This window comes from Centrocercus urophasianus, unplaced genomic scaffold, assembly GCF_019232065.1.
Source record: "Centrocercus urophasianus isolate 14NV4802_14NV808 unplaced genomic scaffold, USGS_Curo_1.0 seq_10, whole genome shotgun sequence".
NCBI classification, from domain to species: domain Eukaryota; kingdom Metazoa; phylum Chordata; class Aves; order Galliformes; family Phasianidae; genus Centrocercus; species Centrocercus urophasianus.
This window is the reverse complement of record NW_024884142.1, coordinates 88635209-88662128: the sequence shown is the minus strand read 5'-3', so window position 1 is coordinate 88662128 and position 26920 is coordinate 88635209. Positions and strand designations below refer to the sequence as shown.

Below are 26920 nucleotides of genomic sequence, written 5' to 3'. Positions count from 1 at the left end.
GTTGCTTGCCAGGCGTTCTCTGGACACCTGCAAACGAGAGACGGCCCCTCGGCGCTCACGGCGCGAGGAGATCCGAGCACAGCACAGCCCCGCGCGGAGCAAAGCGGCCCCCCGCCGGGGCAGCGCGAGAGCCGCGCTCCGGCTTGTCGCTGCTCGCCGGGCGCCGGGACGGGGGTGGAGGGCAGGGCAGGCCGGGGCAGGGACGCGTTGCCCGGCCCCGGGGTGCCGCCGGCTGGCTGTCGCGGAGAGAGGGGGCGGGAGCGGGGCCGCTCCCTAAGCGGTGCAGCCCCCGGGGCCCCGCCGCGGCGCGGGTAGGGCCGGGCAGGGCGCCGCTCCTCCTCCCGGCGCTGAGACGCCAGGTGCGGGCGAAGGGAGCAGGAGCCGGGCGGGGAAGCGAGGGACGGCCGGGCCGGGCCCGAGTGAGTGAGCGAGCGAGAGCGGGGAGCGGCGCGGGCTAGGGGCGGCGGGGCAATCCTTGCCGGGGCGAGGGGCGCGGAGCGGCGGCCAGCGTGGGGTCGGCCGAGTTTGTTGCTGTTATCTGGGGAGCTGTTTTAATCGCTGCGGTGCGAGTCGAGCCCACCCGAGGCCCGTCCGGGAAATCTCCTCGCTGGGGTGTCAGCAGCCGGGCACTTCCTCAAAGGCCTGCGCTCCGTGCGGAATGCGCTCCTCGCCGTCGCCTTCTGAGGACGGCTGCCCGGCCCGCGAGCGTGCGGGGCGATCGGCGGCACGCTGCGTGTTTTCCCCGCTTAACCTGAAGGTGAACGCGTGCCTGCGCAGACAAGGTCACGTCCTTCTGTATTTCCACACGAAGTTCGAAGCTTGGGGCTAAAATCTGCGCCGAGCTCCGTGCGGGTGTAACGGCTGCACTGGAGGTTTGCGTTGGCCAACAGGCTGTGCCGTGACGCTGCCCCTCCGGCACATGCAGAGCCCACCTGAAGTTTAATCACCGGACGTGCGCGGCCCCTCTTGGCAGTTCGGGCCGTTTCTTTTGTTTTTCGTGCTCAACAGTCAGTTGTCCACGTTGCGTGGTTTGCCGCTTTTTTGAGACCGGGCTTTGTTCTGTGATGGATTTACTGGTGGTTGTGTTTTCTTATCATCAAACTAAAACCTCTCGAGGAGGAAGTGGGGAGGAGAGCAGCTTCAGGGAATGACGGGGTGCCAGAATTAGCTGCTCTCAGGCCATGGTTTTCCAGGCCCTGCAAGCCGCAGTGCGAGTGAGGCTCTCCCAGCCCCCGGGCTGCTCGTTTTCACCCACATCAGCACAAGCGTTTGTACACAGAATTGCATTGGCAAGCTAACGTGCATTTAAAAAGAAGTTACCTATACGTTTTTGCTGGATGGATGATAATAATTCAGTAATAATACTGCCTCATGATAGACAGAAGTGTAGGCAGAAGTTACGGCTCTGCCAGATTTCATACCTGCACTTGAACTGAAATCACATGTTCCTCATGCTTAGTCAGCTGTCGATTTTTATGTATTTTGATGCTGTTACGGATGCTCAGGAGTGTGATTGGTGGCGTTCTGACTTTCCTGTTGCTGTGAATAAAGTGCAGTGGTAACAACTGATCTCCTGCATGCTGTATTCCCCTTCTGCTGAATTCTGGTGCGCCGGGATTCAGGAGCTCTTGAGCACTGCCTCCACGAGAGGCACAGTGCCCTGTTCTAAAGCATACTAAGCTAGTAAATCCATAGAGTGCACAGCAGCACAAATGCAAAATCCCAGCTCTATCCCAGAAGCAGTGCAGCTGTAGTGTTGTCCAGTGTACAGCGTGATGCCTTTATCTACCAAGACAAAACACCAGCCCTTGTTAGTTTTTAGTTCAGTAACTATTTGGTGAAAAGGTGTAGGCTGACACATGCAGGAACATAACGGCATTTGTTCCTCCGTGTAAATTGGCCTTTCAGTGTTCTGAGTTAGAGCTCTCTGTTCTAAGTCACGATTTTAGCCATGCAGGGCAGACTCCCAGCACTGTTCCAATGAAACTCCTTTTAGGGGAAAACCATTGCATCAATGATGGCTTTGAGCCGGACAGGTCGTTTCCTTTATGTTATCATTCATTTTCTTTTGGCATAAATCAAATCTTAACACATACATTTTCATTGCCTTTACATTTGGAATCATTCTTTCTTAGTAGTAGATTTGTCATTGCCACCATATTTGTATTATCCCTTAGATATCCAATTTTATATCAGTAGGATTGCCACAAAGTATGGCCTCAACCCAAAGGAGTTAGAAACCAAGAAACCAGAAACAGTGGTATTCTGACAACAGATTTTCAAAGAACTTGACTGAAATGCTTAGACGACTTTATACTATACTCCATAGTACAAATACTACATATTATTGTAATGTAAATTGCATGTACATTACATAAAATGTAAATTATATGTAATTTAACAAAAAATCAGAAGTCTTCCTATTGAAATTTTTAAGCTGTAAGAAGTTAGGAAGAACATTTGAAAGTCTGGAGAAGATTAAGTAGTAACAGGTTGGCTGTTGAGCCTCTTTGTGCCTCTGGAAAGGAACCTCTGAACATTGAACTCGGCTCTGCCTTCAAATAGTATCTTTTGGCACATAAACCCTCCTTTGTTATCTAATCAGTAACATAAAGCTGTATTATTATGAATTTGGTGCATAGGTGGAATAAAAACTAGAAAACCCTGTTTCTAGGCATGAAGTGCTTAACCCTTAGCTTCATTTTACATTCATATAACCTAAACAAGTCTGCTTTTGTCCTGTGATCAGTCCTGTGTTCATTCCTTCTGCCACTCCTCACCTGTGAGAATGGGCGTTGATCTTATATTTTGACCTAACTTAGGCTAAATGATTTAACTGCTAAATGTTGTTTTTTTTAAGGATCTACAGAAGTCTGTTAGCATTGCTGTGTCCCTTCTAGCCTTCTTTGTAAACAAGTACTAGTTGATTTATATGTTCAAGCAGTCTGTGTACAGCACCATACGCAAAGTCTTTGTTTGTGACTTGAATTCTCAGACATTGCTGAATGTCTGCGTTAAATGGAAGTCATCCACTCTATGGCCTACACTTCCACTGTAAAGGTTTGTTGCTTAGGGTTCAGTTTGATGGCACCCTGAGTGATAATCTGCTGTCTTCTTTCACTGGGTAAATATCCCAAATGCTTCATGCAGCGTCAGGCACTGTGTGCCTACAAGCTCCTTCTTCACTAATTAGCAAAACTCTACTGATGATAACCTGCTTTGCTTCTACTGTGAGCATCTCTTCTAGTCTGGCTTGGCATGATTACTATGTACCTGTCCTGGCAGGAGCCTGGTGGAATCTCAGGTGATTCACCATGCTGAGACAGGGTACGTGCTTTCATCCCTGCAGAAGCAGACAGTCAGCTGGAACTGCTGCTACGTGCCTTGATGTTGCTGGCAAAGAGCCACTAAAGTTGTTTGTACACTCCCACACACACCTACCCTAATAGGTAAAATACTCTGGTAGAACTCTTCTGCCTTTTGCTCTAAATGTAAACTTTTATTTGCAGTGAAAATTACAGCCGTGAGTGTAAAAGTCAACAAAATTCCTCTCTTCACTGGATAGATTGCCAGAACAGATTCCACCTACAACTATTTGCAGTGTCCCTGGCATTGAGGAAACCAGAATGAAATTGGGCTCTTTCTACCCTATGAGCGACACTTGAGTTAGGGAAAAAAAATACATCCAGAATTTTAAAAAATCCCACTCTGTCTTGCAAGAGTAATCAGAAGAACAGAGTTTAGTTCAGGGGTAACAAGATAACAAATCTGAATTTCCTACTAAGGCTACTCTGAAATCTTGGCAGTATGGACATGTTTTGAGACTGTGAAGATATCCGTTAGTTTCAAAGAGTAGAGGAAAAAATAAGGAAAAAAATACCCTTTTTGTTTGGTTTTTGCAGAGCTTGCACAGATCTTTGGAAAATGATTTCCTCAAGTGCTTACGGGTCTAACACCTGGGAGCTCTTGGTGATAGTTGATCATCAGTGTGAAGAAGAGCAAAAGGAATTTACACTGCGGGTCACAGGGGACCTTCATATTGGAGGAGTGATGCTGAAATTAGTGGAACAAATCAGTGAGTAAAGACCGTTTCATTTGAATGGTGTTATTAAAATAATGTGTGAAGCTTTCCTTTAATCCATTTAATCGCAGAAGTCCCCATGGAATTAAGAGCAGCAATGTTTTGTCTCTTTCCTTAATCAATGTGTGTGCTTTTCAATCTCATTTAGTCAAGGTTTTGTCATCTTTCATGTCAGGATAGCTAAGGGCTCAAAACTAATCAGACTAAAGCTATTGTTCACCCTTCCATAATCCTCCATGGAACTCACAAAGTCTCCTATCTCCTATCTTGATTCAGAGCTTTTCTTTGTCTGTATAGTTTTCAAAGTAGAAAGGACCCCAACATTTTTATTTAATCAAAACACATGCAAGTCCATATTAGTGAAACAAGACAGTTATCTTTTGGCAGCTGTCTTTTCACTGAGATGCTTTTGTAGTCAACCGTTGGCTGTCCTCGGTCAGCCTCATCAGTCTGCTCTTCTGCAGAGACCATTGAAAGATTTATTTGTACCACATCACAGCATATTGACTCTACCTCCCTTACAAGTTTGTACTTCTCTTGTAAGTTTCTTTATCCTGTGTGGTAGAGGCCATCTTATTTGTTAGAGCTTGTTAACGCTCTCCTGATTGGTACAGGGCTTACTGCCAACACAGTAAATCTTGTTCTTGTGAGCATCCTGATTAACTTTAACTGTGCAGTCAACGAGGAAAACTGAATGACTGAAAGAGACTTTTGCTGCATGTCACCAAAACCTCAAGGAACTTACTGCTGGTTCTTAAGGCTAAAGAGATGATCTGTTCAGCAGTGCTTTGCAGGAGACCATGGAAGAACTTGTGCCCATCTGCGTGTGCACGAGGTATTTTGAGCTCACGCTGTTGAGTTGCAAAGTGGGTCCCCTGATTATTATTCCACATCCCAGCACAATCCAAGTAGTGTTGGACCATGCACAGCACCACATTCAGATGTGCTTTCCCTGTGGATATCTGCAAGATTAAGACAGTGCCACAGTCAGCATCTAGCTTAATTCTTCAAGGAAAACAAAGTTAAATCCCAGCACCTGTAACAAGTATTCAGCAAATGGGGTCTAGGTCTGAGGAACCGGAACTATAATTTTAATGTAAATTCTCCCATATGCAGAGTACTGTTTCCAAAGCCGATTTGTCAGTATGTTAGTTACTGGACTTATTAAGAACCATATTGTTTTTGTTTTTTTTTCTAGAGGTGTCACAAGATTGGTCAGACTATGCCCTTTGGTGGGAGCAAAAAAAGTGCTGGCTACTGAAAACCCACTGGACTCTTGATAAATGCGGGGTACAGGCAGATGCTAAGCTGCTCTTTACTACTCAGCACAAAATGCTGCGGCTTCGCTTGCCAAACATGAAGACGGTGAGACTGAAAGTCAGCTTTTCTTCTGTGGTATTCAAAGCTGTCAGTGACATCTGCAAAATTCTCAGTAAGTAAAGCTAAATCTCATCTGGCAGCTAAACTGGAGCATTTTATTGAGCAGCTTTGTTTTCAGGTAAAATCCTTACTCCCTGCTAGCTCAAGAAGTTGTTTCATTGAGTTGAGGTAGGATTGAGTTTCATTGAGGTTTCATTGAGTTGAGAAAAGACAGTTGTTCTGGTTTTTGTGCATGCCAGTGGTTCCCATTGTACTGAAAACAGTGTCAGAAATGAGCTGCAAGAGTACTGGATGGTTGAAGTCCTGCTGATGGTGCGCTCAAGAAAGTGGGCACACGAAAACCTAATGAGGTTTAACTAGGCCAAATGCATGGTGTTGAACTTGGGTCGAGGCAGTCCCAAATACAAGTGTATACTGGGAGAAGAACTCATTGAAAGCAGCCCTGCAGAAAGAACTTGGGGATCCTGATGGACAAAAAGCTGTACGTGAGTCAGCAGCATGGGCTTGCAGCCTGGAGGACCAGCAGTATCCTGGGCTGCATCAACAGAGGGGTGGCAGCAGGGAGAGGGAGAGGATTGTCTCCCTCTGCTCTCCTCTTGTGAGGCCCCACCTGGAGTACTGCATCCAGGTCTGGGGCCCTGAGTACAAGAAGGATGCAGAGCTGTTGGAGTGGGTCCAGAGGAGGCAACAAAGGGCTGGAGCACCTCAGAAGGGCTCCAAGGAGACCTCTCTGTAGCCTTCCAGTACTTGAAGGAGCTTATAAGCAGGAGGGGATCTGAGTTTTTACACGATCTGACAGTGATAGGACAGTGGGGGATGGCTTTAAACTAAAAGAGGGGAGATACAGGTTGGATGTTAGAAAGAAGTTTTTTACTTGGAGGATGGTGAAGTACTGGAACAGCAGATTGCCCAGAGAGGTTGTGGATATGCCAACCCAGGAGACACTCAGTGCGGGGTTGGATGGGGCCCTGAGCAGCCTGGTCTAGCAGCTGGCAACGCTGGCAGGGGTTTGGAACTAGATGATCTCGAAGGTCTCCTCCAACCTAAGCTATTCTATGATACACTGACCACAATATAGCTTTCAATTTCTTCTAGCAGTGGACTGTGCATTTATTACATCTAACAACTCTGATAAAAGTGCCATAATTGCTCAACTGACATTTGGCTTAATTAAATATTTCTATCCGTGTTTTTCTCTCAGATTAAATCTTCTAACTCTTCTCATACATGAACGGAGCTTAAAATGTCTTTGCTTACCCAACATGGAAGTATTTTGCACATTTTTTAGATTTGCAATTGATAATACATGTCTGAATCAGTACTGCAGTAGGGAACAGAATATCAACAAGACGGGTATAGAATAGAATTAATATCAACAAGGTAAAATAAGAAATTTTTAAGAAAAAAAAAAAAAAAACCCAAAGGAGTGAATTTTAAATACAGCATTTCCATTTCTGTTCTTGCTTATTCTTAAATCATACATTTAATTGAGTTTATGCTCAAAGGTTACTGCGGAGCCTTTAGGGACAGAGTTTTTATCCTCATATTCTAAGCCATGGTGACACTTGCTAGGAAAGCAGGACTAAATGCTTGCAAAACTCACCCTCGCTGCCCATCCTCTGGCCTTGTCGCTGAATTACTAGATTTTCTATTCTTCTATTTCTGTTACTAGATTTTCTTTTCAAACTGCTGAAATTCAGGTTCAGAGAGAAATATGGAGCTTCCCCAGACGTTGTTACTAATCATGGGGCTTTTTTTGGACATAGTCTTCTAAGTTTCCTATGCTTCATGTTCCTTCGTTTCCCAAATTGCCATTGTAGATATCAGACGGTCAGAAGAGCTCTCTTTGTTGAAACAGTCAGAAGATACACTCAGAAAGAAGAAGAAAAAAGATAAGAATAGCAAAGAAGTGGTTACAGAGGACATTTTAAACTTGTGCAACTCTCCAACAAGTTCTGGATTGTCAGGTAATGAGAAGCTAGTAAGATTTTCTTCTTCTGACTGAAAGAAAACAGAGGAAGGAATTCTGTTATGCCGTTAAACCCAAGGAGAGCAGTTCAGTGTAGGGTTGTAGTTACAGAGACATAGCTGAGTTCAAATTAGTAGCTTCAAAAAATCCCCAGTATATTTATATTCTTCTACTGTGTAAATGTTTTACTTTCCATTGTTGTTTGAAAGGCAGTAGCACAAAACAGGTGATCAGCTGTGGCCCTGCACACAGGATGTGCTGCTGCTCTTTAAAAATGTGAGATCAGACTTTTAAAAAAATGACAGTTTTGGCAATCTGCAGGGAAAAAGTGAAATGAAAAAATGAGAGCATTTCCTGTATCTAACACAAATGAGATATACCTCACAGAAGAAGGAAAAGCACTTTTATCCCTTAAGGCACTTGGCCTGTAAAAAGACAAGGGTTCTGCAAACAGCAGAGATAGTAGTGTCTCAAAAGACAGAGGTTAGCTAGTCTTTTGCAATGGGAAATGGTAGACTACCTAAGTCTGAAGGCAGTTTTCCTTGGAATAATACTTTACTGCTTTAACTTGCAGCGAGTCCAGGTTTATACAGTAAAACCATGACGCCCACTTACGATCCCATCAGTGGGACACCAGCTTCTTCTACAATCACCTGGTTCAGTGATAGTCCCTTGACTGAGCAGAACTGCAGCATCCTTGCCTTCAGTCATCCCAACTGTTCTCCAGAAGCACTAGCAGAGATGTATCAGCCTCGGACTTTAGCTGACAAAGCCAAACTCAATGCAGGGTAAGACGGCTCTCTGACTTCTTTAAAAGCTGGCTGAACAGGGGTGGCATTAATGGCAGTAATTCAGCTTACTAAAGGCAAAGTAGACCTTGAAAATAAAACCTTGATAAATGGCTGTACTTATACTTACAAATGTGCTTTGATCGAGGGTTTGTTTTGAAAATACTCAGACTATTTTTGACGTTCTTTCCTTCTTCAAGATCAGATGATCTTGTTTTAAAGTGATGAATGATACAACTGTGCAGGCTTCAGACTAAATTCTGTTAGATGAAAGTAAATCCAGTAAAGTGAATAGCACCGAGTATAGCAAAAGACTGGTTAGCAAACTCTGAAGACTTTAAAGGAACAGTAGAGATACACATGTGGATAAATTCAGTAAGTTCTGATGAATTAAGACCATGTGAGTTCTTGAAATTTGCAAAAGCAAGCGCTGCTTACTGGACAGCACAGAAGAATACAGCGTGCTAGGGGGTTTAGGTATGCAAGTGTGTGAGAAGATTGTCTCTCTAGCCTTGGATTGTCCTGTTTGAGATCTGTGGGGCATTTAACAGTAACTTTAATATGTCCCTGGATTTTACGGAAGGACAAAAGTAGCTGGAATTATAAAACAGCAAATACTGAAATTAAAAGCAAGAGTTCTAAAGATAACATGGCCTGAATTAAATTCTCATTTCTGGAGGTCAGTTAACAACAATCTTACTGGCATAGCTAAGTCAGTGATTACTTACTGCCCAGTTTCTGGCATCTAGTCCTGATGTTTTGAGTAGTAGCTGAGAAAAAAAAAAGAGGAAGATTTTAGGTACTGTGTTCATACAATGAGAATTGGAAATCTATATGAATATTCCACTTACTCAAGTTATGACTTGAAATGTGAATTTTTCCCTGACTTGCAAGACTTAGAGCTGTTCATTACCATTTCTGTTTCATAACAACACTGCAGCTTTGCAGGTGTGACAGTTTTCCCATACAAATGAATTTGAGAGTTGTTTTCTTCCACAGCTGGCTAGATTCATCTCGATCACTTATGGAACAAGGCATTCTGGAGGATGACCAGCTTCTTCTACGCTTTAAATATTACACTTTCTTTGATTTGAATCCAAAAGTAAGAACTTTGTCTTTATTGTTGCTCACTATTTGGCTGCTTTCATGTCAAGAAGCTGTAGCACAAAGATACTGAATTTTAGCTAGGATTTGTCACAGACCTTTAAGAGATCAAAATCTAATTCTGCCCCTCAGCTATAGCTGCACTTTTCCCCTCTAGACACAGAATTACCATTGTGATAAGATCTTAAGTGTAAAGATGAGATCTGAAGAGCACCAGAAACAGTATCTGTAGAGGACAGTTTACTTTCCATTTCACTTCTAACAAGAAAAACGAAGGGAAAAACTAAACCTAAATGATCTAGAAGTATAAGCCCTGTTTTTGAAAATAGGAGAGAAAGTGACGTTAATGTTCTGCTGCCCTTCAAGGAATATTCAGCTTTTCTGGACTCAAGCCTTCTGAAGCTCCAAGGCACTTAAATTAATTTCAATGTATCTGGATGATTAAAAACTTCTGGAAAGCTCAGTAAAAGTATTTGAGTCCCATTTGAAAGCAAGACTTAGTCTTCGAAAATCACTTATATGGTTTTTTGCCTCTTACTGTGTTTAATTCCAGTAAAAGTCAGTCAGACACTGTGGTTTCATTAAGCCAAAGTTTTTAAGGGCCTGGGTGGTACATTGAAAGAAATTAAACTGTGATTATTGACCAGCATAAATCAAGAGTTAAATGTGAAAGGGGTTTGGCATTCATATCATTATTTTCCGTAAATTCTGTGAACCTGTTTTCTTTCAGGCACCTCAGCTAAATAGAAGTTCAGCATTTTTTAGTTCAGGTCATAATGTTTTAGGTGAAATACCATTCCCACTAGAAATCAAATAGGAGCCTCAGCTTCAGCAGCTCTGACATTTCCACTCTTTGCCATAGCCATGAAATAACCTAAGATAGCAATGAGCTATTAGGTAGCCTGAAGCTATTGAAAGAGAGAGGTCATGCTCCCAGGTTCATCATCCCGTCAGCTGCCTTCCACCAGCTCTGGAGCTTGCGTATCCATGACTCACTTCAGCTTACTAACCAAACAAATTTAAACTAATCCACACTGAAAAAATGGAGAGTGAATTAAAGCAGTTCACAGCAGGATCTGACAAACGTCAAGCCAGTGAAAGAGGAGAGCAAAAACCAAAAAAGCCAAAAGCAAAAGAGAGGAAGTAAGGTCTAAGAATTTCTGTCTTTTGGCTGTGGCAAGCTATTGAATGTCATATTCCTGTCAGCCATGTGGTGTTATTTTCACTTTCAGTGTGGTTCCACATTTGGTGAAAGCCAGTCCAAAACCTACTACCACAAAAAGGGAAGTCTCAGTCTTTCCTTCGACTTCAGCCACAAAGTCCTCATTAATTTTCTGTTGGATCAGCAAGTCACTGTGCGATTACAGTCGTGCGAGCTTGTGTAAGAGAAGGATGGGAACATACAGCAGGGCAGAAGTTGGGGAGAGGAAGGAAACAACTTTTATGACTTCAGTCCAATGTTGGATCATCAATTAGATTAGCTGCAGCTGATCGTGAATCTGTACCTTGATTGCCATCAATGACCAGTGTTGTTCTTTTTCTGCTACAGTATGATGCCGTGCGAATAAACCAAATATATGAGCAAGCCCGTTGGGCCATCCTCTTAGAAGAAATTGACTGTACAGAGGAAGAAATGTTGATCTTTGCTGCACTACAGGCATGTACTTGATCCAAGCTGCAAAACCTGTTTTCTTGAAGCAGGCACAAGCTAGGACAGAAACTCAACAGAGCCCAGGCCAATAGGTCTCCTTGGTCTGGGGGCCTCCTATTTGAGTGAGAAACAGTAAGGAGCATCAGCTAACTAAAACAAATAAATTTGGTGGCAGCATACCATTACTCAGATTAACACATACGCTTCATGGAACCATTTACTAGCACTACCTAAAGCTAACCATACACAAGATATTACTTTGATCCCAGTCTGTTCGGAAGGGGATTACTATGAAGTGTTGCTTCTCATACCAGCTACCACCCTTTCATTTGTTCTTCATGGAAATCTAATACACGAATGAATATGTTCACAACAGCCAAAAATAAAGAAACCTTATAATACAGTGTGAAGACTGAAATGCAATGGAGTACATATAAATTTAACGTGATTTATCGTGGCGTGGTCCCTTACTGTGCGTAATAAGGCAGAACAATTCATTAGTAATAAATTCCTTGTAAATTTAAATGAAGTTGCCAAAAATTCACAGCCTGCCACTATAGAATACCACAGAACTTATCTCAAATTTCCAAATTTCCACCTGGTGTGGATGGCACTTACAGGTCACAGTGCTACGAATGTAAATGTTAGCAGAGTCAACCTCACAGAATGCAGAATGGATACACAGTGAAGTAATATAAATCTTGACAGTTAAGGTGGGAAACTTTTGTCAGCAGTTGCAGTGGAAATGACACAGGACTTACAGTTTCCCTTTAAGAGGTTCTGCATTGCAGTACATTACACAGTTCACCAAGACCCAGAAAACCAAAGGGCATTTTCATATGCTGTGATTCTGTGTTGCTAATCACCATTTGAATTAAATTTGCCCATTCAAATCTGATTCTTGATGATTTATTTTAGTATCACGTAAGCAAGTTGTCATCATCATCAGAGACACAAGATTTCACCAACGAATCAGAAGTAGATGAAGTAGAAGCTGCACTTTCTAATCTGGAGGTGACGCTGGAAGGTGGAAAATCAAGTAACATTTTGGTATGACTTTTTGCATCCCAGAATTGCTTTCACCACATCAAATGTATTGGCTCTGATGAGCCTTCCCGGTTCCCAGTTTCTTAACAGAATTAACAGACAATAACAAAGTGTATTGTACTAAAATTATTCCTGATTATTCCTGATAGGAGGACATCACAGACATCCCGAAACTTGCTGATTATCTCAGGCTAGTTAGGTGAGTTATTAAAACTAATAATAACAAAAAGCTTACCATACAAGAGATCCCTTGAATATTGCATTCTAATCTTACTGTAGATCCTGAGGTTATAAGTGAGCAAAGACACCAGCTAGCTCTAACTAGCCTAATGTTGCCCTATTCAAATCTTTCTTTTACTGCTTCTGAGCCAGAGTCTCATCAAATCTTTCTAACTTCTGGAGCGCTATGGCATCTGTATTTATGCTTGTTAAAAGTCTAGGCTCTTTATATTTCTCTGTAATTTCCTAGCATTCATCAGTCATTGTCTCTAAATAATTTACAGTTTTGTTCTCAATCACACTTCACTGTGATTCATTTCTGCCAATGAGAAACATGGAGAAGAACTTTTGGCTTTCCCTGAGAAGGGTTTCTGAAGGCAACCTTGCAGATTTTTTCCTTTTCAAACAAAACAAACATATTACCCCTTTCTCACCAGATGTGGAGTCTGTTTTTTCTAACATCAAAATGAATTTCAAGTTGGAGTAAAAGTAAAAGTAGACCAACTCAGTAATACCTCACCTGAATAAGAAAACTGAGGAAAGTACAGTTCTGAAGTCCCATTATAATATCTTGATTTAAAGGTTATACAAATGACTACGCTGACCTCAAGTCTACAGTATCTCTCATCAAAGCAGTCTTTAGGTTTCAGAAGAATAAAGATTTCTGTTACAGGAATATCTGTTAGATTGACTCTGTTTACAGGTCATATTTGTAATCAGCAAACTGAAAATTACACTTGAAAATGCTTAACTGTTGTTAACTGCTAAATATTATTAATTTCCAATTAAGAAATTGTGTTTGACATGCACATTACAAAGGTGGCTTAGGATTAAAGGGAATTCAAGAATTTGAAGGGCCGTCAGCTACTTGCCTCTAACAATACATTGTTTATTTTTTCTCAGAGGTTGAATGGTTTGCTTTAAAAACATTCACTGGTTATTTTTCATCATTAAACATTTCCTGTAGACATGGTTAATTGCTTACTAAATCTAAGGCATTGTAGAAATTTGGTTAAGTTGTAGAACATTTTTTCAAGGAACAACAGCATTTTGGGAGTAAAATTATGTGCTCAGTTATAAATCTAAATGCAAACTTCTGCATGTCATATACATATGCATTCACATAAATGTAACTATAATAAATACATAACTTATAATGTAGTATAATTTATAATAAAGTAGAAGTAAACTTTTACTCAAAATTATGTTAGCACACTAGTAAATATAGCTTTCAGGTGGGTGATGATATTATGGAGAAGTATAGTTTTGTTTCAAAAAGAAAAATGATAAGCTTTGAAAAAAAGTGCTCATTAACTTCTTGTGATTGAATTCTGTCAGACTAAGAAAATGTCAGAGTCTTATTCCTGGGGTGGGAAAAAAAATTGACCCTGTACTGGAAAACTGAAAGCCAAAGCAGTTGGCAGTTTTGAAATTTATGTTTGGAATTGAAACCTAAAGATCTGAATTTTCTAGAAAGGACTGAAGTAGGACTTTTAGAAAGGTGCTAGAGAAGGCAAGAGTAGGTAATAATTCACTGTTGTGCAGCTGTGTAGCATTTATGCCATCATCTCGGATGTAAAGGCGAGTACTAAAGAGAGCAGAATTCCACAAAGACAGCGCAAAGACTTCTGTTTTTCTCTCTTGCACTGTACTGAATCTAAGGTTTTTTCCCCCATGGTTTTGCTGGAGTATTCTTAGTGGGATTATGATTTTTAGTGGGATTATGATTTTTATCTCCTCCTGGAACTGGCACAACCATTAAGTTTAATTGTTAGTATCCATCAGTTAATTCACAGTTCCAAAGTTGATATTTTTCTGCCTACTGTTAGAAAGAAATTAGTTTGCTTTAGCAAAGCACCAAACTGAAGTAAAATAATTTATAATGAGGATTAACTCATGTATATACATGTGTGAAGAGTTGAGTAAGATGGTTTCAACTATTACCACTTCTTGGAGTGCTACAGAACCTCTGAAACTTAGACAAAGATTAACATTTTGTTGTGCTAGATATTATTCAGACAAAGCCAAAAAGATGGTCCCTACTCCATTACAATTCAGTGCACACAGGTTAGTTTGATGGGTAAAAATTTCCTAGCTAAGGAAAACCTGGAAAGTTTCTGTTGAATAAGAACAAACTATACATACATGCACACATATATATCCTTTGTTGGAAGAGAATGGCTTCACTTAGGAAAGGAAGAAAAAATAAGAGAAATCACATAGGAGTGGGGGAATAAAAGGAGGGAAAGAAATTACAGATAAGATTCAGCTGGAGTCTAGGATAAAAAACACATACACAGCTGGGACAACCTGGGTGTTGTGCTGGTTCCAGGAATGTGCTTTCCCTCTCAATGACACAAGTGTGAGTTGCCCAACTGAAGCCATGTGTAGGTAACCTCTAGGCAGTCTGAACTGTACAGTAGTAGTGGTGAGTGAACTAGCACTTTGTACCTTTCAATATCAACAAATGTGATTGCTTTTTTTCTTCTAGGCCTAGGAGACTGTCAATCAAAACTATCAAGCCATATTGGTTTGTCTTTAAAGACACTTCCATATCTTATTTTAAAAACAAAGAATCTGGACAGGGAGAACCTATAGAGAAACTAAACCTAAAAGGTAGGGATTTTCTTCTCATTTCTGTCCTCTTTTATATTGCATTAATGAACTGAAAACATCAAGAGATCTCTGCAAGACTCCAGGCGTGCACAGTTTAGTCCTGAAACTACTTCTTCAGTTACTGACACTCCCGAGCAGGCAGACTGAATCTTCAGAAGGCTGAACAGAAAGCATTCAGTAATTTAGCACAAGATTATCTGGACCTGGCTTGTAAAATTGCACATACCCCTGAGTTCACTTAAAGATGAATCAGAGAGAGAATGTGATCTCTGAGTGATACTTTTATTACCAAATAGTTCTCTGTTAGGTGGCAGTACTCACCTCTGTAGTAATAGAGGTATGGACGATGCGATGATCCAGAATGCTGTACCTGTACACCTGTGTGCAGCAGCACCTCCAAGAAGTTCTCTGTGCCTTGTTTGTTTCACACAAGGGGATTTCCATAGCTGCAGCCAGCTTTAGGTGCTTCTGGAAGAGAAACATTGCATGTTCACGGCACACACCAACATTTTATGTAGCTTCCACCTACATGTACTCCTGCAGGAGCACCATATATTCAGCAGCAGGGAATGGGTGACGCCCAGGATTCCTCCTAAAAGAAACTTTTGAAAAAGAAAGCAGATTGACACCTGTGAACAGATGGCTCTGCATACCGATCTGCACATCCTCAGTAGGTCAGATAAATGGATGGTTAAACTAGTCAGGGTGACTGGAACCTCACCAAGTAGCTCACAGGTCTGGTGTCCCTTGACACAAAGGTAACTCAAGTCATCCTTGACTCCTGCTGGGTCCAGAAAGCCTTTAGTAGCACCATCAACATGAAATACTGAGTTCTAGAGATCGCTGGGATCCTTGGAATGACCAGCTCTGTTGCAGATGTCACCTGTGTCCCATTTTCACTATTAAATTGCTTCTGAAAATAAGTTGCTTAGGGTAAAATAGGGGAAAAAAAGTCTTTTCAGGTAAAATGCTCTGTCTCATCAACTCCACTCCATTTTATTTTAAATGTTGAGCATTTCCTAAGAGCAGGCTGAAGCTTGAAAGCACCACATCTGGTCTCTTCCATAGTGAATAACATGCTCTCTGAGCTCAGAGCATTCATATCCGTGGCAAGCCATGCCAGGCAGTGAACTAGAACAGAAAGCTTTCTTTAGGCTTAATCTTTGAAAGTCTTGGACCTCAATTTTAAAGCAAAGCAACAATTAAGTGCAGTTTTTCAGTATTTAAGTACTAATTAATACTGAAAAACTGCACTTAAGTTAGCGAGATAGTAATTAAATAAATCCATTTTTCTCATTTTCTGTGATCTAGGGTGTGAAGTTGTACCAGATGTAAATGTTGCAGCAAAGAAGTTTGGAATCAAGTTGCTAATTCCTGTTGCTGCTGGCATGAATGAAGTATACTTAAGATGTGACAACGTGAGTAACACAACAAGGGAAAGTTTATATTCTTGATTTATTAGCAGATGTCTAGAAAGCCCACAGTCCAGTTCTAGAATTTGTGTAGAGAAATAGGAATGCTGTGGGGAGTTCATTATTTACATGTTCAGTAAATTTAAGACTGATGTGGTGGTCTAACAAAAATCTAATGGCTGATGGGAGGAAAGGACATTAATTCTGCCTTTATCATCCATTTCCAAGTAGACTTGCTGGGAAAAATAAAATACTGTGCTATCAAAAATATCAAAGAAGTTACAAAATTTTGTACAGTTTTTTTAGAACGAGTTCTTGTTTTTGTTCTCTTTCTTAATTAGAACTCCCTACGTACGGATAAAGATTGGGATCTCACATTTGCTTTCAATTTAAATGTATTTGGTTTGCATTGGAACGCATCAATGCAAATTGTGTAAAAAATTTTATTATGTGGAAAACAGTGCCACAAAATTTCCAATCAAATATATTCAGAAATACTGGATTTCTTTCTGCCAGCTAGTAGCTTCATGCATCAGCCCATTTTCCAGATATATTCATGTGGATGAAATACCAAAATTGTTCTAGCAAACATAGGAGTGATAGCATATAGCTGCAATGGCAGCTCATACCAATGTTAGCTGTGGACACAGCAAAAACTGTTTTACATAGTAAACTCTTTGGCATAAGAAAGCATCTCTTTTTTTTTGAGAAATAACTACATTTTCAAGATAAAGGGTTTTCAAACTCTAAAACCTAACTGTTGTGCAGGTTGATTCTGTAGACAGAACTCACCCAGTCAGGGAAGAACAGCAGTACTATTGTAACTACATATCCATATGTACTAAGTACAGTGCTTTACTGTACAAAGATGTGTGAGCCATCTTCATAAATGCTTTGACCAGAAATACCAACATTTGTATTTGTTGCAGGAGAATCAGTATGCCCGCTGGATGGCTGCTTCTGTTTTAGCCTCAAAAGGCAAAACAATGGCTGACAGCTCTTATCATCCTGAGGTTCACAAGATCCTTTCATTTCTCAAGATGAAGAACTGGACTATGTCTCCCCAGGCTGCCTCTGATCCAGAAAGCATAGATATGAAACCAGAGTGCTTTGTCTCACTACGTTACACAAAAAAATACAAGTCTAAGCAGGTATACTGAGCATGGCTTTACAGTTGGAAATGGGTTGTTCCAAACACCAGGCAGATGACTGCTTAAGGATGAGACTGGTTGCAATCAGCATTTGGAAACCATGTGGCTATGCACTAGAATCACCTTGCATTACTCATTTGTCCCTTTGACACTCAGTGAGAGGTCTCTTTTGTTTTAAATTGAACCCGGGACAGCTCTCTCAGCTCCTCTTCCAAGTATTCCTACGTCTGCCTGCCTCCTAAGTCACTCATCACATACTCCTGATGGCGCTGTCCCTGAAAGTCTCTTCAGAGTGAGAAAGGAAGATTCTGCCTGCATTTTAAACCAAGTACCCCTCCTCCTTCCTCTCCATTTAATTATTTGTGCCTTTGAGTCAAGAGTTCAGCCCACCTGAGCACAGGATGCAGTCTCCAAGCACAGTAATAGTGTACGTGCTACTCAGCATTGTCCATAAAATCCCGTCACCTAATCAGAGGGGCTGACTGCACATTTCAGTCTGCTTTCAGGACTAGATAAACAGCACAGTAATTAGAGCAGCTACATAAGGAAGGGGACTTGTGTTACTGTGAATATATTTGTATTTAGCCTGTGCATCGCATCTTGAGCTTATAAGATGCCTAAATGAGTAACAAATGGTACACTAGTAAAAAATCCTGAGGGGTTTGCTGAGCTCCTTCCCTCCCTCATTGCCTTCAGTTGTGAGCGTGTCCCAAACACCTGGAGAGTGGTGAGAGTTCATTGCCAGGTGTGTGGAACTGCTGCTTAACAGTGCATTTAGCATTCTAGCAGGACTGCTTTCCAGAGGTATTCCATCTATTCCATCAATTCCTGGATTGATGGAGTCAATCCAGAGCAAGTACACTAAGGCCCATGTTGCCAGAGAAGAAATACAAGGCAAGAATAATGAAAAAATTGGCTAAAAAAAGTTCTGGCATGGGACACTGCAGGTTCTGAATGAGAACAAACTGTTACTCCAGGATAGCTGAATTTGGAGAACCTATTAAAAATGAACATGCAATTCAGATGTTTGCCTTCTGCAACTGCCTTGGCCAGCAGGGAGCCATGGGCCAGAATTTCACTAGTAATGCAAGCTACCCTGTAGCAGTCTGTTTTGGCAGTGCTATAACACTATGAATCACTAACAATACCATCTCACACTTTTGCCCAGTGGAGAAGACACAGACGGCAGAGGGAACTGAACGGAGGCTTCCTCCCTGTTTGCCAGCAGGCTCCCAGGACAGAATGGGCCTGTGGGCAGCAAACAAGGACAAGATCATTTTGTGGCATGCTGGAAGTAGTCTGAGTGCAGCACAAACCCAAATACTGAGACCTTCCTGTGCTGTTCTGCCCTTATAGCTCTAAGTCTGTCCCCAGGTTCTCTCTGCAGTATGACTGCATGAACAGTGACAAGTAAATACCTTGACATCAGAGCTAATGCTGTTTGATTTAGTGAAAACATGTATATTTTTGTTCAATTGAAATCTTTCTCTCTTGCTGTGTTTCCCAGTTGGCAGCTCGTATTCTGGAAGCTCACCAGAATGTATCCCAGATGCCCCTAGTGGAAGCAAAGCTGCGTTTTATTCAAGCATGGCAGTCCCTCCCCGAGTTTGGCTTATCCTACTACATTGTGAGGTAATCGCACTGCTGCAGCGATGTCAGGCTGTTCACAGTCACTGATTTTCAGGAATTTATTTGATGCCTTGTTATAGAAACTTTCTCTTAGTATTTTTTTTTTCCCCACAGACCTTTATTAATTGTAGTAACTTCCATGCTACTGAATTTTCTATAGCTGTAGCACTCAGTAATTCCATTCCTGGAATGAGAGTCTCCACTATGCTTTTATACTTGCTTTTATACAAACCTGCTGGGTTTTGCCTGAAATAACATCAGTAAGATTAAACCCTTCCTGACATAAATCTCTACAATTAAAAAAAAAATTTAAAAAAAAAAAAAAAAAAAAAACCAGGGAAATCTTGTTGATGTTCTCAGGTTTGCCTTACATTTTTTTCATTCCATTTCTCAGTTGTTAGAATACAAAAGCATGCTTTTTGCTGAGCATAATTTCTTTGGCATTTCTTTAAAGAAAACAGCAAACAAAATCCCACTTTTGGATTAGTTTGGAAGAGCAGTGAGCACAAAAAATGTCCTGCTGTCATCACAGCAATTTCCCCAGATGCTTCCCTTGAATATGGCATAGCTCTGCAAAAGTATCTGACCTGCATCCTCTTCTCTTGACAAAACAGCAAAGGAATGAAGAGTACTGACACAATCATACTCGGAGGCACACTCCTTAATTTCTTACTACCTCCCCTAGTGCTACTTAAGAATCATCTGCGGTATAAACTGAGCAAGCTGGTAACCATACTCTGGCATAGAGGCCAGCTGGCATAGAAGAGCAAACATCCATACTATTAAACTCTCCTGTTTCCCCAACCCCAGTAGTTGGGTGTGAACCACCAGTACAGCATGAGCTAGTAGTGAACACAGAGCTGGTAAACACAAGCTAAGCCTGGATGTTCCAGCTCCTCAGCCATCCCTGGGAGCCACATGGGAGAGTGCTGCTTGCTTGCAGCCAGAACTGTGCCCGGGGCTCCTCTAGCAGTTGAACAGAACAGACACTTGAGTTCAGTGCCCAGGAATGTTCCCTGTCAGTATTTAATCAACTAACATAGAGATGTTTTGCCCCATCTGTCAACACTAATTCTGTAACAACAACAACAAGAACCTTAAATTTTATAGGATGGGCAAAACATCTTGTGCCTTATTTCTGCAAGCTGATGGACAGTATCTCAGTGGAAGAGTTAATTAAGATGCTATTTGTGGTCCAGGTCACGTTACCTCCCTCAGACCTGTTTAAACAAGACAGAAAATTCAAAAGCAGAATGAAAATCATAGAAAATATAGCAGCAGCCAGGTTAGACTTTTTCCAGCTTTTGTGAATGGTATTTTTTTATCTGCTTAGTCTTTCCCTTGTTTTGTTCAGCTCAGAAACTTCTGTTTGCAAGAAATTCTGATACCATTGTATTTCATTTTCACCTCAAGTTAGAAGATAGATGAGACATCTCAATATTTTGTGATGTTATCACTACTCAGAGATGTGCATATTTTGCTAACTCAGTTGTTTCAATAAGTTAATGGTGATACACAAAATAGTTTCTTTTATATGTTTATATAATTTAAATGAGAATATGTGCAAGAATGTATTTCAGCAATATTGAAACAAGGAGAAATATTATTGACGCTTTTCCAATACAGATACAATCAAATTCATGCATTTTGGCAGAACAGTACTTTTTAAACAGACAACAACAAATCGGAAAGATTTCAGCCACATCTACCTGCCCTGTTATTTTACCTGGTTCACCAGGCCACATCTTTGCTTTCTTACAAATGCTGTCTTAAAGAAGAATCCAAGCTCTAGTCCAGCCCAGGCTGTTGTGAATTTTCCCACCCTTTTTTTGCACTTTTGCAGAAGGGCACATTAAATGCATCTTTAGGCAAGAATTATTGCAGACTAAATCTGCTCAAAAGTTGGCTGTGGTTTTCTTTTCAGGTTTAAAGGAAGCAAGAAAGAAGATGTGCTTGGGGTGTCCTACAACAGGCTGATAAGAATAGATATAGCCACAGGAGACCCTATTACAACATGGAGGTTCTCCACCATGAAGCAGTGGAATGTGAACTGGGAAATACGCCAGGTAAAACAGGAACAGCTCACAGCATTCAGCCATTACATTTCAGGCAATGGAAATCTTTTTAAACTTCATAGTGAGGTTTAAAAAAGGAAATTTTAAACGTGTTCTGATGTGTCATTAAATAACATAGGGCTTTTTCTTAATTGAGTCTGTAGTGAAAGTTCAGGAAACTATAAGGTCTCCAAGTTTAAAATCTACCTACCAAGATTATTCAAGTCGCTTTTGATTTTAGTGGGATGAAGTACAGAGACTTGAAGGTAAATTTCTCCTCATTATCTTTGTCTGTAAGAATGCCTCTTACTCATGTGTCATCCTCTAAATTGCAGTAGTTCAGTCTCTGTTACAGGCTGAGGATGCAAGGACCCAATGTGTTTTTCAAACCCCAGTCTGAGGTTGCAAACTCTCCTGTGTCCGTACAGATGCTCCGCTGTGCATTTTATAGCAAGGTGCTTCTGCTCCTGGATGCTCTGTGCAACCATCTGTTGCCCAGCAGCCTACTAGATTTCAAACTTTGAAGCCACCTTTGAAACTGCACATTATTGGTGTGGAACTAGTGTAAGCTGATATAAATACAAGCAGCCTTGAAATTGTTCCTGCCTATACCATTTTCCATATCCATCTGAAAGAGCCAGGAGAGATTAAATTCAATACCTGTTGCTCTCCCCCCTGTCAGCGCACACCCTTTCAGGCAAAAGCCAGTTAGTAACTAACCCCACTTTGCTGGATTCTAGAACTGACAGTAGTTGGAAATCAAAACCTGGCCCCCAGAGCAGATTTTAAAGTCAGCACATAACAACAAATGGTATTAAACATAGTTGGTTAAACGTGCTAAGAGTCAGGAGTGCCACTTCTGCTCTTCTCAGTGTTCTCACTTAATACGCCGCTAGAAAAAAAATCATTGGAAACTTTTTGTTGCCTGCCAAAAAGGCCTTTGACCACAAGAGGGCCCTGAAGAACAGAACAGTTACAAACAAGAAGCCAGAGACCTACAACGTACTGCAGACCTAGAAATCAAATCTACAGCTCTTGGTTAGCAGAGACAGGTGCTGCTTTGTCACGGTATTTCTGGTCCAGCTGTGCTCTCACACTCACTTTTGACGCTGAAGCAGAAAAATGATGCAGCTTATCTCCATTCCTTCTTTTTCTGTATGTATTTTCTCTAGGTTGGAATTGAGTTTGATCAGAACGTGTCTATTGCTTTCACATGTCTGAGCGCAGACTGCAAAATCATCCATGAGCATATTGGGGGCTACATCTTCTTGTCAACCCGCTCCAAAGACCACAATGAATCTCTGGATGAAGAACTGTTCCACAAACTAACTGGAGGTCAGGAATGAGGTGAAGTAAGCTCTGCCTGCTTCTCCCCACTGCTTAAGAGAACAAGAGATAAAGAAAAATACATCTCTGATGGTTAATTACTGAATAATAAATAAATTGTACAGGAAATCGAGGACATTGTGCAGTGAATTTCCTCTGTTACAGCTGTGTAATTCCCACTGTCAAACCAGCCCCTGTTAAACAGGCCATCCTTTAATAGAATGAGTGCTGAATAAATATGTTTTAAAGCTATATCACCTGTCTAACACTTGTGCTGGAAACAGAAAACATTCAGGCAGTGTTCCAAAGCCCTAGAGGCTGAGCTGTCATGACTCAAGCAGTGATTACACAGCTCAAAACTACCATGGTGCTGTGTCTACCTTCACCCATATAAATAGCTCCCATAAGGCCAGTGGAGCTACTGCATACAAAGAACAAAGCATTTATCTCGACAGAATTGGATTCAGGATGTTAATGTTTTGAGGAACTCTGTCAGTTTCCAGATTGAAAAAATGCATTAGGTATTATTTTAAATTATTTACTTGTTAAAAAGGCCTTTGAGCATGGGCCTTCTTTTTGTCTTCTGTCCTTGTTACTCTGTTTTGTGGTAACATCTAACTCTAAGCTTGTTCAGGAGTTTGGAGCTGAAGTGCCAGTAGAAATTATCTTGCTCATGAATGTAATGCAGAATAGAAAAAGCTTACTCTGAAACATTGTGCCTAAGGAGCCGCAACTGTAGCAGCCCGCCGGAGAGAGCCACACACATCCACTTGTTCTGAAAGAACTGTGGTTCTGCCCTACAATGTGCAGAAAGGCACAGGAGAAGAGAGTTAGGAGGATTCATAAAGCTGCTGGACAAACCAAAACTGGTTTCAGGTATCTAAAGAAATTGAAGGGACAAGTGTTGCCATATCACCAGGAGATGTTGCAGAAATGACTATATGATTTCCAAATGTCACAGGCTGGACAGCCCTCATTCTTCTGTCACATCCTGTGCTTTTCTGCTGTGCCTGCAAGAAGGCTGTTGAAGAATGACTCTCAATTTAAAGAAACTGTGACTTTATATTTTGCAAAAGAGTGAGCAGATACAGCCTACTTCCCAGCCCACTGTGACTCTTTCTCCTCAGCACGTTCTACGCAGGGGCCAAGGCACCATCCAGTTTTACTTCAACTGAGGACTGACTTGTTTCTCATTTGCTTGACACAAGCCAGGTATTTTCCTCGGAGTCTCAGAACCACAGATAGTAACAGATAGTCCAAGTCCAGACACTTGCAGGATTTACAACCTGCCCTGGGGAGCTACAGGAGAGCTGAACACAGATGTCAGTGCCACGGGTGCCCTCTGCCAGGCAGCCTCCATGTCAGCTACTGACTTCCAGTCAGGATCATGGCCATGTCTGTGCTGAAGCCCTGCATTTGGCGACAGCAGGCTCCTTCACATTGATCACCAGGAAGCACAGCTCTGTGCTCGTCACTCAGCACACAGCTTGTCACACAGCCATCGCATGGAACACCTGCAGTTGCCACCTGTTGTTTAAATTATCTGAATATGAAAATCCAGACACTTTGAACACAGTTCCCACTAGCACAGCACGTGACTCCTACAGTGCCTAGCTAACACGCGTTCCAGTCAAGGATGCCTTGGCTGAAATTCCAGTGAAACTACCAGATCTTTCCGTTCTTTACCACCCCTCCCTCCGTCTTACCCTGGTGCGTCACTGCCTTTCTCAGAAAGCCTTCCTGCTGCTACGCAAGCAGCTTTGCCAGCTCATTCAGGCTGGCACGTAAGCCCCACCATCTGCCATGCTTCCTTGCCCCTGCCCTGTCTCCATGGTTTTTGAGATCATTGTTTCTTCTTGTACCACCCAACATACAAGGCTCTTGGATGAGAAGTAAAGAACACAGAGAGGAATCTGTTCTTATCCATTTGCCTTCAGTGCTGCAAGGGGCAGTGGCTGCAGGTCCTGTAGGCAGCCTAGGGGTAGCACAGGGCACAGGGCACTCTGCACCTCACACCCGCAGGCTGAGCAGCCCGCTCTGCCTGGGCCTGCACACAGCCCTGCTCAGGGCCAGCTGCTCAACTTCCATCCCACCCATGGCACCAAGCATGTCACAGCCAGACTCAGACCTTCCTCTTCATGCACACCAGATACCACACCCTTACTCATGCAATAACCTGATTTAACTTTGCTTTTGCTGTTTGTACCACCAATGCAGCAATCTATAGTAACAAAGTTACTAACTGCACAGTCCCAGGAAAATTCCCTATGTGAGAAATACTTCACAGGGAAAGTAGCTGCCCTAGAAATAGAGCATCTTCTGTCTGTGCAATGCACGAAGTCCCAGACAGGATCGTTGTTTAAATTAAATCAGAAACCTTTAGCAAACTAATACATTGGCCCAACCGTGGCCGTATTCTATGTCGAGCTTAATTAAACCGATGTCATGTCAGGGTAAAATGCTACCAATGTCAGATGGCTGCTGTCTGTCCTTACCCACAAGATTCCGTAGGGCGTTTTGCAGCTGCCTTCAGACTGCACTACTGTAACAGACAACACACACGCCCCACAGTTTTCTGAAACCTTGGGCTAGATAATCCTCTCCCCCTAATGGCTGTAGGAAAACATCTTGCTAGTGCTTGCTCTGTGGAGTGACCAATAAAGTATTTCTTCTGTTGGCTTTAAAAGCCATTCTCCAAATTTTTCAGGATACTTTCATTCTTAGCCATCACTTGGACCAAAGCCAGTAAGAAACACTCATCTCTTAAACTTTACAGCCTGGTACCATTCTCACCTTCTCCTTTTCTCCCCGTGGCTCTGCTTATCGCTGTGTCACTGAGGAATGCAGGGCCCATCCCCAGCATTCCTGCAGGCAAGGAGGTTTTGTGCAGCACTGAATCAGCCCTAAGGAGGGGGCGTCTGGTTTAGCTCTTTGTGCCTCATAGATCATCCGTGTGAAAAAGAAGCTAACAAAAATGCCTGCCTTGACTGAGCATTCCCTCAGATTGACACCACAACTCCCAGAAAAGCAGAATAAGGAGATCAATAACCTGAAGAAACAGCAACTTGAGAACAGGTCGAAGTGACACACAGGGAGAAAGGAAATCTGCCTGCTGCCATCAGAGGATTTCCAAGAAACTGGTGAGAGAAGGCTGCTGTCTGCCTTGGGAAATCTCCACCACACCTGAGCAGCTCTCTGAGATATACCAGAGCTATAATACTCCAAATGATTAGAGAATTTGCAGCTTGGCTAAAGAGTGGGAAAAACGTAATGCCTGCCCCAAAACTGTACATCCAAAAACCAGAGACAAATGTGAAAAAGAAATGTAACAAAAGCTCATTTTCCTTGGCTTCTCTACTTTGTGTAAGAGCTTCTCACAGCCACTCAGAATCAAGCTTCTCAGCTTCTCAAAAAGGAGCTTTACAGCTAAGAAGCTGCAAAGGCAAAGAGAAGGTAAGGTTCCCACTAGTCTGGTTGAGACCAGACTTTGCTCCTACCACTCCTGTAGCAAATGCTTCAGAATCTTTTTTACCTGCTCCAATTTGCCCTTTGAACCTGGCAGATCCCCAGAGCTACCTGTAGGCATATGAGCACCTGGCCTGCGTGCTCCCCTAAGCACAGGCCTGACAGCTGCTCCACCAACATTAATCCATGGGATTAGCCCTTCATTTAGGAAACTATCTGTCTTGCCCGACAGCCATTCCATGCAGAACAACATGTACGTTGCACCCAGCTTCCAAAAGAACCACAAGGGCTCCAGAGAGTCCTACTCAAAGCCCGTATCTGGATCCGGGGATGTTCTGGTGTTTTTCAAGGTCCTCTCCCCACACAGATAATGAATGACATAGAAGATAAGGTCTGCATACATGCAGAGTCAAGGATTTTGTGAAAGCAAGACCTTTATCTGCACTTTAGCACCAAAGCCCACAGGCCTGTTCTGCCTTCCACGTCACAATCTCTTTTGTCACCTTGACAAATGAAAAGCACTGACTACTGTTCTCCCTGAAAATGTTAACAACTGTCTTATAGCAGCAACTGAGCAGCCACATTCTTGCTTTAGCTTTGGAACCACCTCTTTTAATACATTCCTTTCAAGTTCCTGCTCTTCATCTTGGCCCTTGACCTGATGGTTTCAACTGTGACACAGCCAATAGCCCTAGCTCAGAGCAGTCCCTTGGCTTTACACCACTGCTCTTACACCAGCAAAGAAAGAACAAAGGAGCAGGAAGGGAACCTTCCCCAGCTGCACACCACAGCAGATGCAGCACATAGATGAGAAGCCCCACACAGCAGGCCTGGGAGCCGGTCACGCTGCCATGTGATGCTGCAGGCCTCTCCCCAGCTGAAGGGATTTTGCAGGAGCAGCAGGTGGGTGGGAGCTTTCCTGCGGTATGTCCCAGGGGCCTCCTCGGCTCTGAGAGATGCCATCTGTCCTGGGAGAGCAGTCCTGAGAGTTACTCCCAAGTGCAAGTGTCTTACAGAGAAATGTAAAT

The 26920-nt window shown here is 42.3% G+C and overlaps 2 protein-coding genes across 11 annotated transcripts in view; one reads left to right on the top strand and one right to left on the bottom strand.

The window, feature by feature from the left end:
• BMP2 (bone morphogenetic protein 2) overlaps positions 1 to 26920 on the bottom strand; it is a 237078-nt gene that overhangs the window by 192950 nt on the left and 17208 nt on the right. For 4 of the 10 annotated variants that reach the window (XM_042814420.1, XM_042814411.1, XM_042814442.1 and 1 more), the window contains 4 exons: positions 15177 to 15323; positions 8947 to 8988; positions 7065 to 8478; positions 4827 to 5043 (listed from right to left, as the gene is read on the bottom strand). The gene's annotated coding sequence lies outside the window, so the exon portion shown is untranslated. The remainder of the gene's footprint in view (positions 1 to 4826; positions 5044 to 7064; positions 8479 to 8946; positions 8989 to 15176; positions 15324 to 26920) is intronic. The other 6 variants (XM_042814460.1, XM_042814475.1, XM_042814432.1 and 3 more) reach the window with 6 other exon arrangements.
• Positions 333 to 22679, top strand: FERMT1 (FERM domain containing kindlin 1). Its single transcript, XM_042814384.1, has 15 exons — positions 333 to 419; positions 3903 to 4075; positions 5280 to 5513; positions 7282 to 7428; positions 8005 to 8218; positions 9218 to 9320; positions 10872 to 10979; positions 11892 to 12023; positions 12170 to 12219; positions 14731 to 14855; positions 16167 to 16273; positions 17197 to 17418; positions 18926 to 19050; positions 20972 to 21113; positions 22274 to 22679. The coding sequence occupies exons 2-15, from the start codon at positions 3925 to 3927 to the stop codon at positions 22445 to 22447; spliced, it is 2034 nt and encodes a 677-aa protein (XP_042670318.1). The 5' UTR covers positions 333 to 419; positions 3903 to 3924; the 3' UTR covers positions 22448 to 22679.

Excerpts from the sequence above, each read along its gene's own strand:
- FERMT1 (XM_042814384.1), top strand. The coding sequence starts at position 3,925 with ATGATTTCCTCAAGTGCTTACGGGTCTAACACCTGGGAGCTCTTGGTG. Across the intron at positions 7,429-8,004 it reads AACAAGTTCTGGATTGTCAG|CGAGTCCAGGTTTATACAGT; the intron begins GTAATGAGAAGC and ends TTTAACTTGCAG. Across the intron at positions 19,051-20,971 it reads TTATCCTACTACATTGTGAG|GTTTAAAGGAAGCAAGAAAG; the intron begins GTAATCGCACTG and ends TTTTCTTTTCAG.